The sequence below is a fragment of the Hippopotamus amphibius genome, chromosome 7, assembly GCF_030028045.1.
Source record: "Hippopotamus amphibius kiboko isolate mHipAmp2 chromosome 7, mHipAmp2.hap2, whole genome shotgun sequence".
NCBI lineage: Eukaryota > Metazoa > Chordata > Mammalia > Artiodactyla > Hippopotamidae > Hippopotamus > Hippopotamus amphibius.
Genome location: NC_080192.1, coordinates 20,094,632 through 20,110,574, shown reverse-complemented (window position 1 = coordinate 20,110,574; position 15,943 = coordinate 20,094,632). Strand labels below are relative to the sequence as shown.

The following is a 15,943-nucleotide window of genomic DNA, read 5'->3' as shown; positions in this document are numbered from 1 at the left end:
TTTATTTAAATCAGTTCAGAATATGATATTATAGATACTCTAGTCTAATTTTTATATCCACTTGATAATTTTGCCTTTTAGAATTTCAACATATATATATGTATACTAACGCTTTGTCTATTGTCCATGTTTTTCTTTTGTTGAAAAACACAATATATATATGTTGTAGGGGTTTCTTTTTTTGGTTTTTGGTTTTTTTTAGCTAATGGTTTGGAAGCTGTTACCATAATATTCACTCTACAGTCAAATTGGCTTTGCCACCTGTTCAGGCAAAGTGGTTGTGCATATTAATAAATGTTTTACCTATTAATGATCCTTTTGAAGTGACTGGATCCCTGCCCTTCATTCCATGCGCTTCTATTTTCCTATACTTTTCACCTGACTAAGGATTAATGAAGTCACCTCATCATAATCGTGACCATAATTTCATCCAACAAGTACTCAACTTTGGTTTTAGCACTTTATTAATGCTTACAACGTTTCTCTCTCTCTCTCTCTCTCTTTTCCTTAGTTGTAGCACAGTAAGGATTTTTGAATGTATATTATCATCTAAGGTAAGCTTTCATATGGTTTTGGCATATGAAGCTTATGACTGTCATAAGCCATACAAAGCCTGTGGAGTATGGCATGATTTTCATTATGTAATCCAATGAAAATAGACTATTTAAAATCTCTAACATTGTAGTTTTAATGTGTATTTCAGTATCTTGACATTAACAGCTAGTACTTATACATCACAACAATCTCCTGTTGACATGAAGCAAGTTGTTGAATGCAGTAGAGCATGAATTAAAGCATTTAATGTAGATGAAAATGAGTGATACCCAAGCATTCTGAACTCTTTGCATCAAGGAATGGACATGTACATAAGTGGCATCATTTCTACCTATCTGTGACTTGAATTTTTTTTAAAAAAAAAAGAGAATGACTTTCCCAAATTTGCATTAAAGAAGTTTTAAGAATGTTCACATGGCATGCTGTTTTTGTCTGAACGTGAATTTATTAGCAAGTAGTAAAACACTTCTCTAAAGGACCTTTTTTATGGTTTCGTGGGTTCTCTCATGAAGGGTACTTTTATTTTTAAAATATAATTCAGAACCATAGAGGGTAAGTATGAAATATTAGCAGGTGTTTCTCTCACCTTCAGAAGGTATTAGACAGGTTTTACTATTTTTAACAAAATATTTCCAGTTCTTGCACTTTGGACAGTGTATGAATAGCCAAAGGTAAAAGAGTAGTTCCTCTTTTCTTCTCTTGTGTGCTTGAATGGGAACTCTTTGTGCTTAATTTAAAAGAACATTAACTAACTGGAAACAGTTCTCCCCGCTGATTCACAACATGATTTGCATTTATCCTGCCCTTCAGTCAGAACACTTGAATCACCTACAGAGGAATCTCAAAACCTCACAGAGAACAATAAACACTCTTCAACTAGTTAGGAATTTAAACTAAGAACCGATAATAGTGGGGAACAAAAAACAACTGCTATGGGCCTGTAGGGAACTTGCTTTTCCTTCTAGATGCCAAGTGTTTTTAGATTCTAAGTGTACTAAACCCAGGAGAAGATTTCCAAGTAGGGACTGAATGAATCTTTGTAACTAACTGGAACAGAATTAGTCGCATTTCCAGGCAGCTAGTCAAGAAGTCTTGTTTCAGTGATTTTTCACGTGTAGATGGTTTTGACTTTGCTTTTTCCTTCTCGTCCTTTCTAGGTGGCCTTTCCTTCTGCAGGCTCCTCTTGCAAGGTGTGCCTCCTAACATAATTGATTCATATTTGCGAGACTTGCACTCAAGCAATCCTGAGGAATACTAAGGGCCTGGGCACTGCCTTTCTGCACGCCACTGCTTTGAAATCGGGTTGCAATGAGAAAGCATTTTCTGTTTTTCCACCAGGCTCCCAAGTGTGGTCATTTTCTTTCCTCCTGATGTTGAAAATTTAAAAAAAAAAAAAAAAAAAAAAGTTTGCACGAATTGCTTAATTAAAAATTGCAAACAAAATCTCATTTGAAGTAAGCGTTTTGGTTTTTATTGTCTGTGCTTGGTCACTGTATTTTCCAAAGAAAGCAAGCTATAGAATAAGCAAAAGCAGTTATTTTAGTTTAAAATAATAGGCTCTAAATGCTTTCTTTACCCCCAGAGTAAAAAAAAAAAAGTGCAATACACCATAATATAATCTTGAAAACCCATCTTTCTCTTGATCTAAGAGATTTTTCTAAGCAAAGAAGAATTATTTCACATGACCCTATTTAACACCAGTGGATCTGTGCCCTTTTTCCCATTTAAAGTCACTACAAGACTTTTTAAAGTCTTTCAGACAAGTTTTCTCAACAGAAGGGAAAATGTATTCAATAAATGGGACAATAAATCTGAAGTGTTTATGATGAAATGACACAGTATTCGTTTGTGTGTTTCGGGTTGCATGATCAGACAGAGCTGAGGATAAAGGCTGGGAGCCAGGATGCTACCAAAGTCAGGCCTGACCCAAATCGTGTCTCTGGCACAGCAGAATGACAAATCCACCAGAGTTCCTGCCAAAACAGCTAGTCACAGTGATGGGGAGCTGTTGCAGACTACAGAGCAGTTACAGATTTAGAGTTTGCTGATGACATCCATTCACATTGATGAAAATCTTTCCCAAAATCTAGAAGCTGAGAAACATGTGTACAAGCCTGTAATCTTTTCAGCAACATCCTTCACTCTTCCTGATGTTACAGAAAAACTTTCAGTTAGGGGAGTGGCGTAGAAGGAGGAGCAAGGTACCATAACATTATTGTTTTTCTCCCTTGCCTCCCTCCCTTTTGTTTTTTTGGCCTCTTGTTTTAGGAGCTAAATACATTGTGACCTGCAGGTAGACCCACAGCGTCCTGGGACAACATTTTAAAGTATCTGCTCTGCTTCCTTTCCAGATCAGAGCTGGTAAGATGTGATGGTAGTCAGGAAGCTGGGCTGATGTGGGGCTCATAAAGGGAAGGAGAGGATGATTCAGGTAGTTACAGTACTTTTGAGAAAAGCAAGGGAAAACTTGAATTCTTGTCCAGACTCTGGAGGCTGCCTCTTTTTCTGTTTTGATTGGTTGGTGATCTTGCTTATGGCTGCTAAGAATATTAGCTATCACCCCATGTTCTCAATTACTTTCAAAACAATAATGTGTGCAATCCCTATGTAAATACCCATTTTAATCAGGAAGCCTATTTACACATTATTGGCTAACATATTTTACATAAGAGAAACCTAGCTAATCTATAAAGATCTGAAGACCATACCCATGTGCAAACCAAACAAACGACAGTGTGGCCAAACCAATCGGATCGGCCCCTGCAGCCCGCTGCTTGGTCAGAGCTCAGGGCAGCCGCTGGGCTGGTTGCTTAACTCAAATACTCGTTGACCGGTTTTGCCATGTCATGGTCAAGTTTGTTATGTCATTTATAAACATTGCCTAAATGCAACTATAGAGCATCCTTACAAAATATGGTTCCCCAGTCATGACTTGTGCTCTCTAACCATATTGTGTACTAGGTAATGTTATTTTTCTACATATGATGTCTCCTCATATTAAGGGTACTTACTGTAAAGTTCCCATGAGGAAGAAAAAGCCTATTTTGAAACTGCAAGGAACAAAAAATATCAGAAGCTGTCATTGCTATTAACTTTCTTATAATTTTGTTCTAATTTTGTTTAAATTTCATTCTATTAAAGAAAAATGACTTATCACAGGAATTTACCAAAAATTCTTTTGGGGAACTAAACATATATTAAAATTTTTTTAAATAATTACATTATTTACTCACTTTAAAAGAAAGCTTAATGAATGTTTTCATCTAGATTAATATAGAAGTAGGAAAAAAAACCCTACTTGTTCCAAGAAACATTGGAATAAGGCAATATATCCTTAACAACTCACTTTTTTTTTAAATAAATTTATTTATTTATTGGCTGCATTGGGTCTTTGTTGCTGCACACGGGCTTTCTCTAGTTGTAGAGAGTAGGGGCTACTCTTCATTGTGGTGCGCAAACTCCTCATTGCAGTGGCTTCTCTTTCTGTGGAGCACGGGCTCTAGGCTCATGGGCTTCAGTGGTTGTGGCACACGGGCTCACTTGTTGTGGCTCACAGGCTCTAGAGCGCAGGCTCAATAGTTGTGGTGCATGGGCTTAGTTGCTCCACTGCGTGTGGGATCTTCCTGGACCAGGGATTGAAGCTGTGTCCTGCACTGACAGACAGATTCTTAACCACTGCGCCATCTAGCAAGTCCCCAACCCCTCACTTTTATTTTCATTTTTTTAAAAATTTTATTGGAGTATAGTTGATTTACAATGTTGTATTAGTTTCAAGTGTACAGCAAAATGATTCAGTTATACATATACATATGTTCATTCCTTTTCAGATTCTTTTCTCATATAGGTTACCACAGAATATTGAGTAGAATTCGCTATACTATACAGTAGGTCCTTGCTGGTTGTCTTATATACAGTTCTGTGTATATGTTAATCCCAAACTCCTGATTCATCCATACTTCACTATCATACTAAGTGACTTACTTCACTTAGTATGATACTCTCTAGGTCCATCCATGTTACTGCAAATGGCATTATTTCATTCTTTTTTATGGCTGAGTAATATTCCATTGTATGTATGTACCACATCTTCTGTATCCATTTGTCAATGGATATTTAGGTTGCTTCCATGTCTTGGCTATTGCAGATAGTGCTGCAATGAATATTAGAGTGCATTTATCCTTTCAAACCATGGTTTTCTCTGGATATGTTCTCAGGAGTGGGATTGCTGGGTCATGTGGTAACTCTATTTTTAGTTTTTTAAAGAACCTCCATACTGTTCTCCATAGTGGTTGGGCCAATTTACATTCCCACCAATAGTATAGGAGGGTTCTCTTTTCTCCACACCCTCTCCAGCATTTATTGTTTGTAGACTTTTTGATGATGGCCATTCTGACTGGTGTAAGGTGATACCTCCTTGTAGTTTTGATTTGCATTTCTCTGATAATTAGTGATGTTGAGCATCTTTTTATGTGCTTTTTGGCCATCTGTATGTCTTCTTTGGAGAAATGTCTATTTAGATCTGTCCATTTTTTGATTGGGTTTTTATTTGTTGATTTCGAGATGCATGAGCTGTTTGTATATTTTGGAGATTAATCCCTTGTCGGTCACTTCATATGCAAATATTTTCTCTCATTCTGCCGGTTGTCTTTCATTTTGTTGATGGTTTCCTTTACTGTGCAGGAGCTTTTAAGTTTAGTTTGTTAGTTTTTGTTTTTAATTTCATTACTCTAGGACGTGGGTCAAAGAAGGTATCGCTGCAGTTTATTTCAAAGAGTGTCCTGCCTATGTTTTCCTCTAAGAGTGTCATAGTGTCTGGCCTTACATTTAGGTCTTTGATCCATTTTGAATTTATTTTTGTGTATGGTGTTCTCATTTCATTCTTGTGCATGCTAGCTGTCCAGTTTTCCCAGCACCACTTATTGAAGAGACTGTCTTTTTTCCATTGTATATTATTGCCTCCTTTGTGATAGATTAATTGACCATAGGTGCATGGGTTTATTTCTGGGCTTTCTATCCTATTCCATTGATCTATATTTCTGTTTTTGCACCAGTACCATACTGCTTAACCACTCATTTTAAAATCGATTTCTGAAACAGTCTATTCAATTCAACACGAGGTCTTGAATGTCTCGTGTACGCATGGCACTGTGATGGATTCAGCTAGGAACTCAATGAGAAACAAACCACTTCCTGTCTTCAAGAAATGTGTAATGTACAAGACTACTACCCAAAGGGAAGCACATAAACAGGGCAGACTGCAGGTGTAAGAGAACACCATAAGGATTTGGAAATCAGAAAATATGGTTTATGTATTTCTCACTATCAATGTATGTATTATGCTAGGATGGAGTACAGGACATGCCACATGATTTTATTTTTCTAAATCATATTAAATATGACTCTGAGCTCCCCACTAGCCAGAGAGATTGAGAAATTCTGTCTTCTTTCTGGGTCCCACCTCAGGCTCTGAGTCAACTGGAATCTTTCTTGGTCCCTAGAAAATGGGGAGAAGGAAAGGCCTCTGGTCTTTAGGCTACACTGGTGACTGCAGAGATGCCTATGGTCCAACCCAGTATAGTCCAGCCAAAGACAAGTGACTCTGAAACTTCCTTGACAAGTGTGGACCTGGGGACTTTCAACCTCCAAGGCCAGAGCTCGGCTATTTACCTGCTACCTTTTTTCTTTTTTTTGGCTGCGCTGCAGGACCTTAGTTCCCCAACCAGGGATCGAACCCGGGCCCCTGGCTGTGAGAGCACCAAGTCCTAAACACTGGACCGCCAGGGAATTCCCTTTACCTGTATTTTTAAAGATATTCCTTGTTGGGAGACTAGACACTTCTACCACTTAGTATTAGCCTTGGACCTGGGCATTAGGGACCTCTATACTCTCAAGAGCCTCAGGCTGGCCCGCCTGCAGCCATATTTCCCTCCACTAAGCAGGAAAACCATGGAACCAAGGAGACTGGCATACCTAGAACCCTTATGAAACTCCCTTCTTGTAGACTGCACCCAAGTCCACTTCTAGGGACTTTGTGGGCCTTTTCCCTGAGTTCAAACCCCCAAGGAGGAAACAAGTGGCCAGAACATACACCCTGAGGCCCGATGGGTGGCCTAGAGGCACCTGTTTGTCAGGGAGTTGGGGTGTGGAGGATGGGACTGCACTCGTGCGTGAGGCAGGGCCTCTACCTGTGCGCACCTGAGACCCCTCGTGGTGCAGGGAGGAGCAGGGTGGAAAGCACAGGGAGCCCTGAGCCTCACGATGAGCCACAACATTCTGGCAAGTATCTCTGAAAACTCTGAAAAGTCTACGTTCCAATCCAGCCAAGTCATTATGAGGGTACCCCCCCCCCCCAATAACTGGAGGGCACAATTATTTTATTAACCATTTGTTAGCTTGATTTATAACTTCTAAATATTTATGTATGTGAGCTATAAAAATGAGGGGTCAGCCAGCCCCCAACCACTTACTTCTGTTCCCTTTCCTGAGTCCCCTCCTCACCCTCCCCTACCACTCAAAATCGCTCTCATCTCTCCTCTACCACCACTGCTTCTCCCCTGTCTCCAGGCCTGACCCTCCATCTCCTCCCTCACTTATGTTCCTATGAATGGAATTCTAGAAATACAAGTTTGGCCTTCTTTTCCTAGGAGTAGGAGTAGAATAAGGAATAAGAGAACCAAACAGTCTTCTCACCAACTCTCCCTGTAACATTACTTGATTCTAAATTGAACTCTATTTCTGTTTTATCTCCTTATTTTAGCTGGGTTACTCATTACCATCCTTGCAGCAAAGATTTAGCTGATTGCTAGGTGTAGGTATTTATAAAATCCTTTGTAATTAAATTTTTTGATAACTTAGAATGGACTAGAGAAACAAATGCACTAACGGAATGACCAATTCTCCTGATTCTAAGGGCTGCCATCACCCTCTTAAACTCACCTGATGATCTTTCTCTGTCCCCAAATGCACTGGCTTAAGCAACTTCTGACCTAGATAAATATTTTTCTTCTATCTGGAGTGGATTACTAGGGACAAAACACCAGGGAGGTGGCAGGGCAGTTAAACATTCCCAGAGAGGTCACTCAGAGTGTGGCTTTGGGGCAGTGGTGGACTCACGTCTTTAAAGGCAAAAACCTTGCACTCAAGTACATAATTGACCATAACTTCTTTTTCTCCCAAGCAATAGTTTTAGAGGGAATGTCTCTGTTTTTTGTAGATAAGCACTTACACAGCTATCCACAGGCAAGAAATTTCATCCTTCTAGCTTTCTACTCTCATCTTCATCCTAGGCTTAGAGACCAAGAAAATACATTAAAGACATTATACACTAATTTAAAAACCTTGGCTTAAATTTTTTTAAGTTAATAAAAAGAAAGAAGAAAGAAAGAAAAAGAAAGGAAGAAAGAAGAAAGAAAAGAAAGAAAGAGAGAGAAAAAGAAAGAAAGAAGAAAGAAAGAAAGAAAGAAAGAAAGAAAGAAAGAAAGAAAAAGAAAAGAAAGAGAAAGAAAGAAAGGAAAAGAAAGAAAGAAAGAAGAAAGAAAGAAAGAAAGAAAGAAAGAAAGAAAAGAAAAGAAAAGAAAGAAAGAAAGAAAGAAAGAAAAAGGGAAAGAAAAGAAAAAATAACTAGGAGTTACCAGCAACACTGTGGTAAAGAAAGGAGCCACTATTCAGACTTTGTAAGGCATCCCTCTTGGACAACTGGGACAAGAGTAATTGGAAGGGAGCCACGTTTCAAAATAAACCAAAGCTGATTTGAAGTCATGTGGTCATTTGGAAAATTCCAAGCACTAGAGAGCCAAATAATGTGTCCTCTGCAGGCTATGGGATGAAGTCCCATTGGGCTGGTCACCCCAGCCTCATTCCTGAGTGTCCACTGGGGGTCACTGTAAATTCAGTTCTCATTCCTGCACTAGGCAGTACCACTGAGCTGGAGGCAGGTAGGGTAATGGTGGAGGTTGCCAAGAAGGGGCAGAGTCTCTCTATGTGGGGTTATTTTTATGTACTTCTTAATAGCTCATAGTTAGGGCTCAAGAAACACTATCTAGCAGGAGAAGCAGGAGTTCATTGGTGAGACCAGTTGTTCCCTGGGTCTCCCATGATCATCACATCTTCAGGGTGGCCAGCATGGACTCTGACCCAAAGTCTGCCTTCAGTAACTCCACTCCCTGAAGAAGCTAAGCAACAGTGATGGTCTGATGGGGAAAGCTTGGCAAGAAAGGGCTCAGTGAAGGCCAAGACCAAGGGTCAACATCAAGTAGGAGGGAGGAAAAGAGGACAGACCAACCCATTATTTGTACAGAGGGAAGGGCAGTCAAGAGCAGCAAGACAGAATCAAAGCCAGAAACAACCTCACCAGACAAGGAACTAAAGAAAGAGGAAACGGCAATGAGAAAATCAACAATAGAAAGAAAACAGCATCTGCTTTTGTGCCTCACAGGCATTATCTCAGTCATGGGCTCTTTACCCTGTCTACCTTGACAGCCCTCCTCTTTGCAGAAGAAAGGAAAACTTTGGACAGGATGTGAGAGCCCAGCCCGAAGCCACTGCCACAACCCCTCATATGCTTATTCATTAAAGTTAATCCAGGGGCTTCCCTGGTGACGCAGTGGTTAAGAATCCGCCTGCCAGTGCAGGGGACACAGGTTTGATCTCTGGGCCAGGAAGATCCCACATGCCATGGAGAACTAAGCCCATGAGCCGCAACTACTGAAGCCCGCACACCTAGAGCCCCCGCTTCACAACAAGAGAAGCCACCGCAATGAGAAGCCCACACAGAGCAGCGAAGAGTAGCCCCGGCTCGCTGCAACTAGAGAAAGCCTGCATGTAGCAATGAAGACCCAATGCAGCCAATAAATAAAAATAAATAAATAAAGTTAATCCACGTTAGCTTCTTCTCCATGATATATAAGCTTATTTAATAGAAAAGCAATTTTTTTTCTTCCCGGATCTTCAAATGGATGTTGTTCCAGGCATATTGTCAGGGAGCTAGAGGTATCCCAGTCTGAGAAGCACAGCATGTTAGAACAGCCCCATGAACAATGAAAAACCAACACCCTCACCGAGGACCAACAAGTAGATCTCAATTCCACTGTAGATGGTATTACATAATCAATTTAATATACATATAATAGAAGATAGAAAAATAAGATAAAACAATTTAATATCTACCTATATATCCCCTCTTTGCCCTGGAAAGAACAGGTTTAACCAAAATTAAGTGAGCCGACCTGGTCCTATTCTTTCGTTGTCCTCAGCCCTGTCTCTCCTTGTTCTGCTTCGTCCTCCTTCCACCTGGGGCCTGCTCAGAGCTGTGTCTCCACCCAAGCCTCCTAAGGCTGAAGATGCTTTCGTCCCTCATTACTCAAAATGGGGTCCAGTTCCCAGCAGCAGCGGCATCACCTGGGAGCTCGTTAGGACTGAAAACCCTTCCCTCCACCCTCCACTCTGTCTCCAGATCCGCTAACTCAGAACCTGCGTTATCTCAGGATCTCCAAGTGATTCGTGGGCTCGTCCACGTCGGGGATGCAGCTCCAGCCCTCTTTCTCACAAGTTCCTTGCGTGGCTATTTATCTGCAGCCATTCTCTCTCAGCTGTCTCACAGGAAAGACATTCTGATAAAAGTATCACACCTAAGGTGTTTTTGATAACGACCTAACCTAACATGAAAATCTGACCTACTCTGCTTATCCTAAAAGCCCCAACCCCAAAATAAGGAAGAACTCATTGCGGGGCTTTACGCACCTCCGATTGCTGAAGAAGGAATTTTTGAGGATGGAGATTCCCTCTAATGCTCCTCAAATCGTACCATGGAAAACGTTTTAAAGCAGTAGGATGTGAACTCGGAAAAGGATAATAAGTAAAAAACAGTTAAAGGATATAAATAGGACAGACAGCTAAGAACTGTGTCTCTGAGGGAAATCAGTTTCCAACCCTAAATCACTTTCGCAATTTCAGATAAAAAGCACAATTACAACATCTGAGGGATTCTATTGTGAAATTTGCTTTTCTGACCTTGTTCCGGAAATTAGGAATTTCTAGAGAAGAGAGCCAGGGTTTTTGTCAATCTATTATTGAAAACTGTATGTCTCCTCACGTATTTTGTAAGGTGCCATGGTTCTATAAAATTTAGACTTTAGAGCCACAAAGTACAAAACTATAAAAACAAATTAAACCAAAGCAAGTCAATGAGAAAAGGCAAGTATTGATACCACAGAACTATACTAATCTTCATAAATACTCCAGCCTGTGGGTACAAAAGCCCCAAACACTTACACAGATAGCCTGACTTCCTGAATGATAAAATTCTACTACATTGAAAATCTAGCCAGGTGATTTCTTGATTGCAACCCAGACCTTTTTCCAAACCAATGAAAGTCAGGGGCTTTTTGAAGCAGTTATTTTACACCTAATCTGGCTACATGAGACTGTTACATTTTGTGGGAAGTTGGCCTAGATGTTGAAGATGCTGAGGAAGATTTGAAATGTGAGTGCAAGTTACACAAAAAGAACCAATAGTAAAACCAAGATAAATAACCAAATAAAAACTTATGGGACTTCCTAAGTGGTGCAGTGGTTAAGAATCCACCTGCCAATGCAGGGACACGGGTCCGAGCTCTGGTCCGGGAAGATCCCACATGTTGTGGAGCAACTAAGCCTATGTGCGACAACTATTGAGCCTGTGCTCTAGAGCCTATGAGCCACAACTATTGAGCCCATGTGCTGCAACTACTGAAGCCCATGTGCCTAGAGCCCATGCTCTGCAACAAGAGAAGCCACCTCAATGAGAAGCCCGCACACCACAGTGAAGAGTAGCCCCCGCTCCCTGCAACTAGAGAAAACCCACGTGTAGCAATGAAAAATCAACACAGCCAATAAACAAATAAATTTATTAAAAAAAAAAACAAACCTATGGATATCTCTTGTACTGTGGATATGTAACACATTGGGCACGGCTGGGTGAAGACTACAAGGGATCTCTCTGTACAATTTTTGCAAATTTCTGTGAGTCTACTATTTCAAAACAAAAAAGTTTTTTAAAAGTGTGGATAGCTGCTGGGTGCCAAGCACTGAGGAACACACTCAGTGCAGGGATGTGGTCCTGGTACTCTGAGCTGGCCAAGAAGCAGATCAGTACATTAATAAGTGCCCCAGGACAGACTGGATTCCAAGGTCCACAGTCCTCTGTGTGGCAGCAGGAGAGGTCAACTGGAAGAATCTGAGGGGCCATCTCAGAGAAGGCGGAATTTAAGCTGAGCCTTGACTGGTAAGCAATGTTTTAGGGGTGATAAAGGATGGAGGGTACTCCCCAAGCCCAGGGAGCAGAGTGGGGCATGAGAAAGTGCTGGCTGTGTTTGGAACAGCTAATGGACCCATGAAGCTGGAGTATCGCACTTGGGAGGGGAGTAAGAGAAGAGCACTTGGGAGATAAGACTGGAAAGGAAGATTGGGCCTTCAAATGCCAAGCTAGAGAGGTTGGACTTTATCTGAGCAAGGGAATGCATCATTAGTTTTAGAAAATTGAGTAAGATAATTCTTTATATAATATTGCAAATGACCTGGAATGGCACAAAACCTACATGACATATAGAAAATGGACTGTTCAATATTGACAAAAATACTCATCTAAGTCAGATATTTAATATATGTAACTTATTAGGTGGCATTTAGTCATAAATAGGAGTATAGGCTCTGGACTCTGACTACATTGGCTGGAATCTTGGCTGTACCTCTCTTCCAGCAATCACGGGCAAGTTATTGAACCTCACCGTGCTCCAGTTTCCACATCTGCAAAATGGGGGTGACAATGGCACCTACATTCTAGAATTTTTGTGAGGATTAAATGAATAACTCCTGATGCTCAGAACAGTTCCTGGCATAGGATAGGAACTCACAAATGTAAGCTGCCATGTTCATTCATGAAAAGGAAAAATTATATGTATCAATCGCTACATAATAAACCATGATAATCAAAGGAAGCCACGATGCAAGAGGTAAAATAATAGGAAATCTCTAATCTACCTTTCTATGACATTAGGCAGATATGCCTTGAAGTAAGTTGAAATTTCCAAAAATTCACCAAAAAACCCGCAAACAAGCAAACAAACAAAAAAACCCAGGGGAAAGACAGCTTAGGAGCATGAATGTTGAAGGTGTGTTTTTTAAATTTTTATTACTTTTACTACTTTTTAACTATTTCATATTTGCAAATGAAAAGGATTACACATACATATAGCATAAATAATAATAACATGAATACCATGGTCCCACTACCTCATTTAAAAATTGTGGTTGAGACAGCTAGATGACACTTCAATACCCATTCTCCCACTTTTCAATAGAAATTTCTTAGCTGGAAAAATGGTTAGACTGCGAAAGACTTCATTTCCAGCCTCCCTTGCAGCTAAATGTAGCCATGTGACCAAGTTCTGGCCAATGGGATGAGAGCAGGGTGATGTGTGCCTCCTTAGGACATGCCCTTGAAAAGAAAGGAACACAGTGTCTCCCCTCTTTCCCCTCTTCCAATTGGCTGGAACTTGTGGCCAGCTATTTCTGACCACAAGGACAAGGGCAACACACTAAGCTGGCAGACTAATAAAATGGAAGAAATTTGTGTCCCTGACACTTTGGAACTGCTGTACCAGCCCTGGATTGTCTACTCAATTAGGTGAGAAAAAAATTAACATCTATCCTTTTTCAACCTCTGTAGTTTTGTATCCTAATATAATTACCAATACCTTTGAAGCCATCTTTGTGCCCTTCCACAATCCCATCTTCCTTCCTCTCTACCAGGAGTAACCACACTCTGGAACTGTATGCCTCATTTTTTTCCTTTTCTTCGTAGCTTTACCACATATATACATATTCCTAAACACAAAATCTTGCCTGTTTTCGAACTTCATAGAAACAAAATCATACTGTGTGCATTTTTTCTGTAACCTTTTTTGCCTTTATGCTTGTGCAATTCATCTATGTCAATAAGCATAGCTTACTAAACTTGCCAAATAATATTAAATTATGTGAAAATACCACAGTTTATCCATTCAGAATTGGTGGACATTTAGGTTATTTACAGCTTTTGATTACTGTATAAAGATGCTGTGAATGGTCTTATATCTGTTTCCTAGGACACATACAAGAATTTCTCTGGGATACACTCCTGGATCAGAACTGTGATGTTACAGAGTATGTGCACCTCAACTTTACCAGAGAATGCCAGACTGTTTTACCAAATGACTGTACCCATCTATTCTCCCTTGATCACACTTGAATTTAGGTAGGCCTGTGATTAAGTTCCAGCCAGTGGGAGGTATGTAGAACTGTTGTTTGGGACTTCTGGAAAAGCATTCTACTTTGCTGGATGAAGTGAGTGGTATCCAGCTTTCTCCTACCCTCTTCTACCTTCCTGCTGCTTGAAATGCAAATAGGATGGCTGGTACTCCAGCAGCCCATTTAGAACCAAGAGATGACCTTGTAGGTGGAAGTCAGAGATAGGATGTTGGAGCAGAAAGACAGAAGAACTTAGGTTCCTGATGACCCATGGACCCACCATCCCAGTCCTGGGCTGTCAATTCTAAACTTCTTTTATGTGAGAAATAAACTTCCATTTTGCTTATGTCACCACGTACGGGGGATTTTGTTATAGATATCTGAACATAAACCTAGTTTACTGTTTTCCTATTTCTTGTGAATTTTTAGGAATTCTTTATATGATCTGGGTACTATTCAATATGGATTTTAAGGGAAATAACCTTTTTCCCGTTTATGGCTTGTCCTTTCATTCTCTTTCTGATGTCTTTTATGTGTATTAGAAATTATCTGTAATATAGTTAAATTTACCCGGAAAAGGATTTTTCTTTGGCTTATTCATGGCACGAAGGTAAAAGATAGGTATCTCCAAGTTTATGATACAAAAACCCAACATAGCGGTTAGTGGATCTCTGTCATTCGGATTCCTTTCCTGCATTTGTGAGCATCAGTATTCACATTAAAGCTTAGGAGCTGTATATTCAATGCATGGTTTGGTCTGCAGACACCCTCATATTGCTCTAAGGAAGGGACTGCCAAACTTTTCTTGGTAAAATGCCAGACAGTCAATATTGTAGGCTTTGCAGGCCATACGGTCTCTGTCACAACCACTGAACTTTGCCCTTGGAGCATGAGAGGAGTCATAAACAGCATGTAAGGCATAAATATGTCTTTATTCGTGGCACTGAAATATGAATTTCATGTAATTTTGCATCACAGAAAAAATTCTTTTCTTTTCCAATCATTTAAAAGTCTAAAAACCATACTTCGCTTATGGGCTGTATGGAAACAGGTGGTAGGCTGGGTAGCAGTTTGTTGGCCCATCTCCAAGGTGTTGTGATGGAATCTGTGGGACAAACTGCACCTGCTTGCTGATAGCCGCTGCCCGGCACAACAATCCTGAAAGCAGTTTCTGAGCTTGTTCTGTGCTTTAGAGAAGCGCATCCCGATAAGCACCAGGAGGTGAAGAAAAAGGCAAGTGGCAGGCTTGTCTCAGGTTGTGCAAAATGACATGTTTATGACAGGCTGTCCCCTATCTACATGGGAGCATTGTGAGGTAAGGAGCCGATGAACTGCCATTGTGTGGTAAGCGTGCTTGCTCCGCCGGGCAGCGGAAGATATACTCTAGACCCCTGTCTTTGGAGGGAAGTGTGTGTGTAAAAATATCCATTGTTATTGGTATAGACGCTCTGAAAAATACTTAGTTTCATTTGAGTTTCAACCATTCAGTCCCCTTGTTATAGGATGTTTCTAAGTCCTGATTGGTAGTTCCAGTACCTTGGACTCTGAACCCTGAACCTCCATCCCTGAACCCGCAAGTGAGGGTTCTCTCGAGCTAAGACACGGCCAGGGCCCCGGTCCTCGGGGTTGGAAGGAAGAACCGTGCCTGCGTGTTTATCAAGCAGGACCTCTCTCCGGGCCGTCGGATGGGCCCCTCATGCAGGTGACCCAAGACGGGCAAAACTCATGTTCTCACGCAGTACCCCGCGCCCCAGCCCAGCCCCCGGCTCTGCAGGCGGCGGCGTCCGGCAGCGCGGCTAAAGGCCAGGGCGCTCGCACAACGCAGGGGTCGGAGGAAGCCGGCGAGACTTTCCTCCGGGGAGCGTCCCCAGCCGCCCCGGGAGCAGAATCGGACCTTAGCGGCAGGTGCATCAGGCTCTTGGGGACGTGTAGGCCCTCCGCGCGCCACTTAGAAAGCGGCGGTCGGCGGAGTCCCCGCGGTGACCCACCCGCCCCGACCCCTCGCGGCGTGGCCCGCGACCCCGCCCCCTCCCCCGGAGCCCGCCCCCGAGGCCCCGCCCCCGAGGCCGGCGGCCGCAGGGGCGGGGGGTAGCGGGGCCCCCGGGACCAGGGGCGGCCCAGCCGG

At 41.6% G+C, this 15,943-nt stretch overlaps 1 protein-coding gene across 4 annotated transcripts in view; it reads left to right on the top strand.

Moving 5' to 3' along the window:
* Positions 1–1,997, top strand: part of MYBPC1 (myosin binding protein C1) — an 86,732-nt gene extending 84,735 nt beyond the window's left edge. For 2 of the 4 annotated variants that reach the window (XM_057741005.1, XM_057741002.1), the window contains 2 exons: positions 512–554; positions 1,713–1,759. In XM_057741005.1, coding sequence (XP_057596988.1) covers positions 512–517 — 6 coding nt within the window. In that variant the 3' untranslated portion in view covers positions 518–554; positions 1,713–1,759. Of the gene's footprint in view, positions 1–511; positions 555–1,712 lie in introns of all 4 variants that reach the window. The other 2 variants (XM_057741004.1, XM_057741003.1) reach the window with 2 other exon arrangements.
* The last annotated feature ends 13,946 nt before the right edge of the window (positions 1,998–15,943 follow it).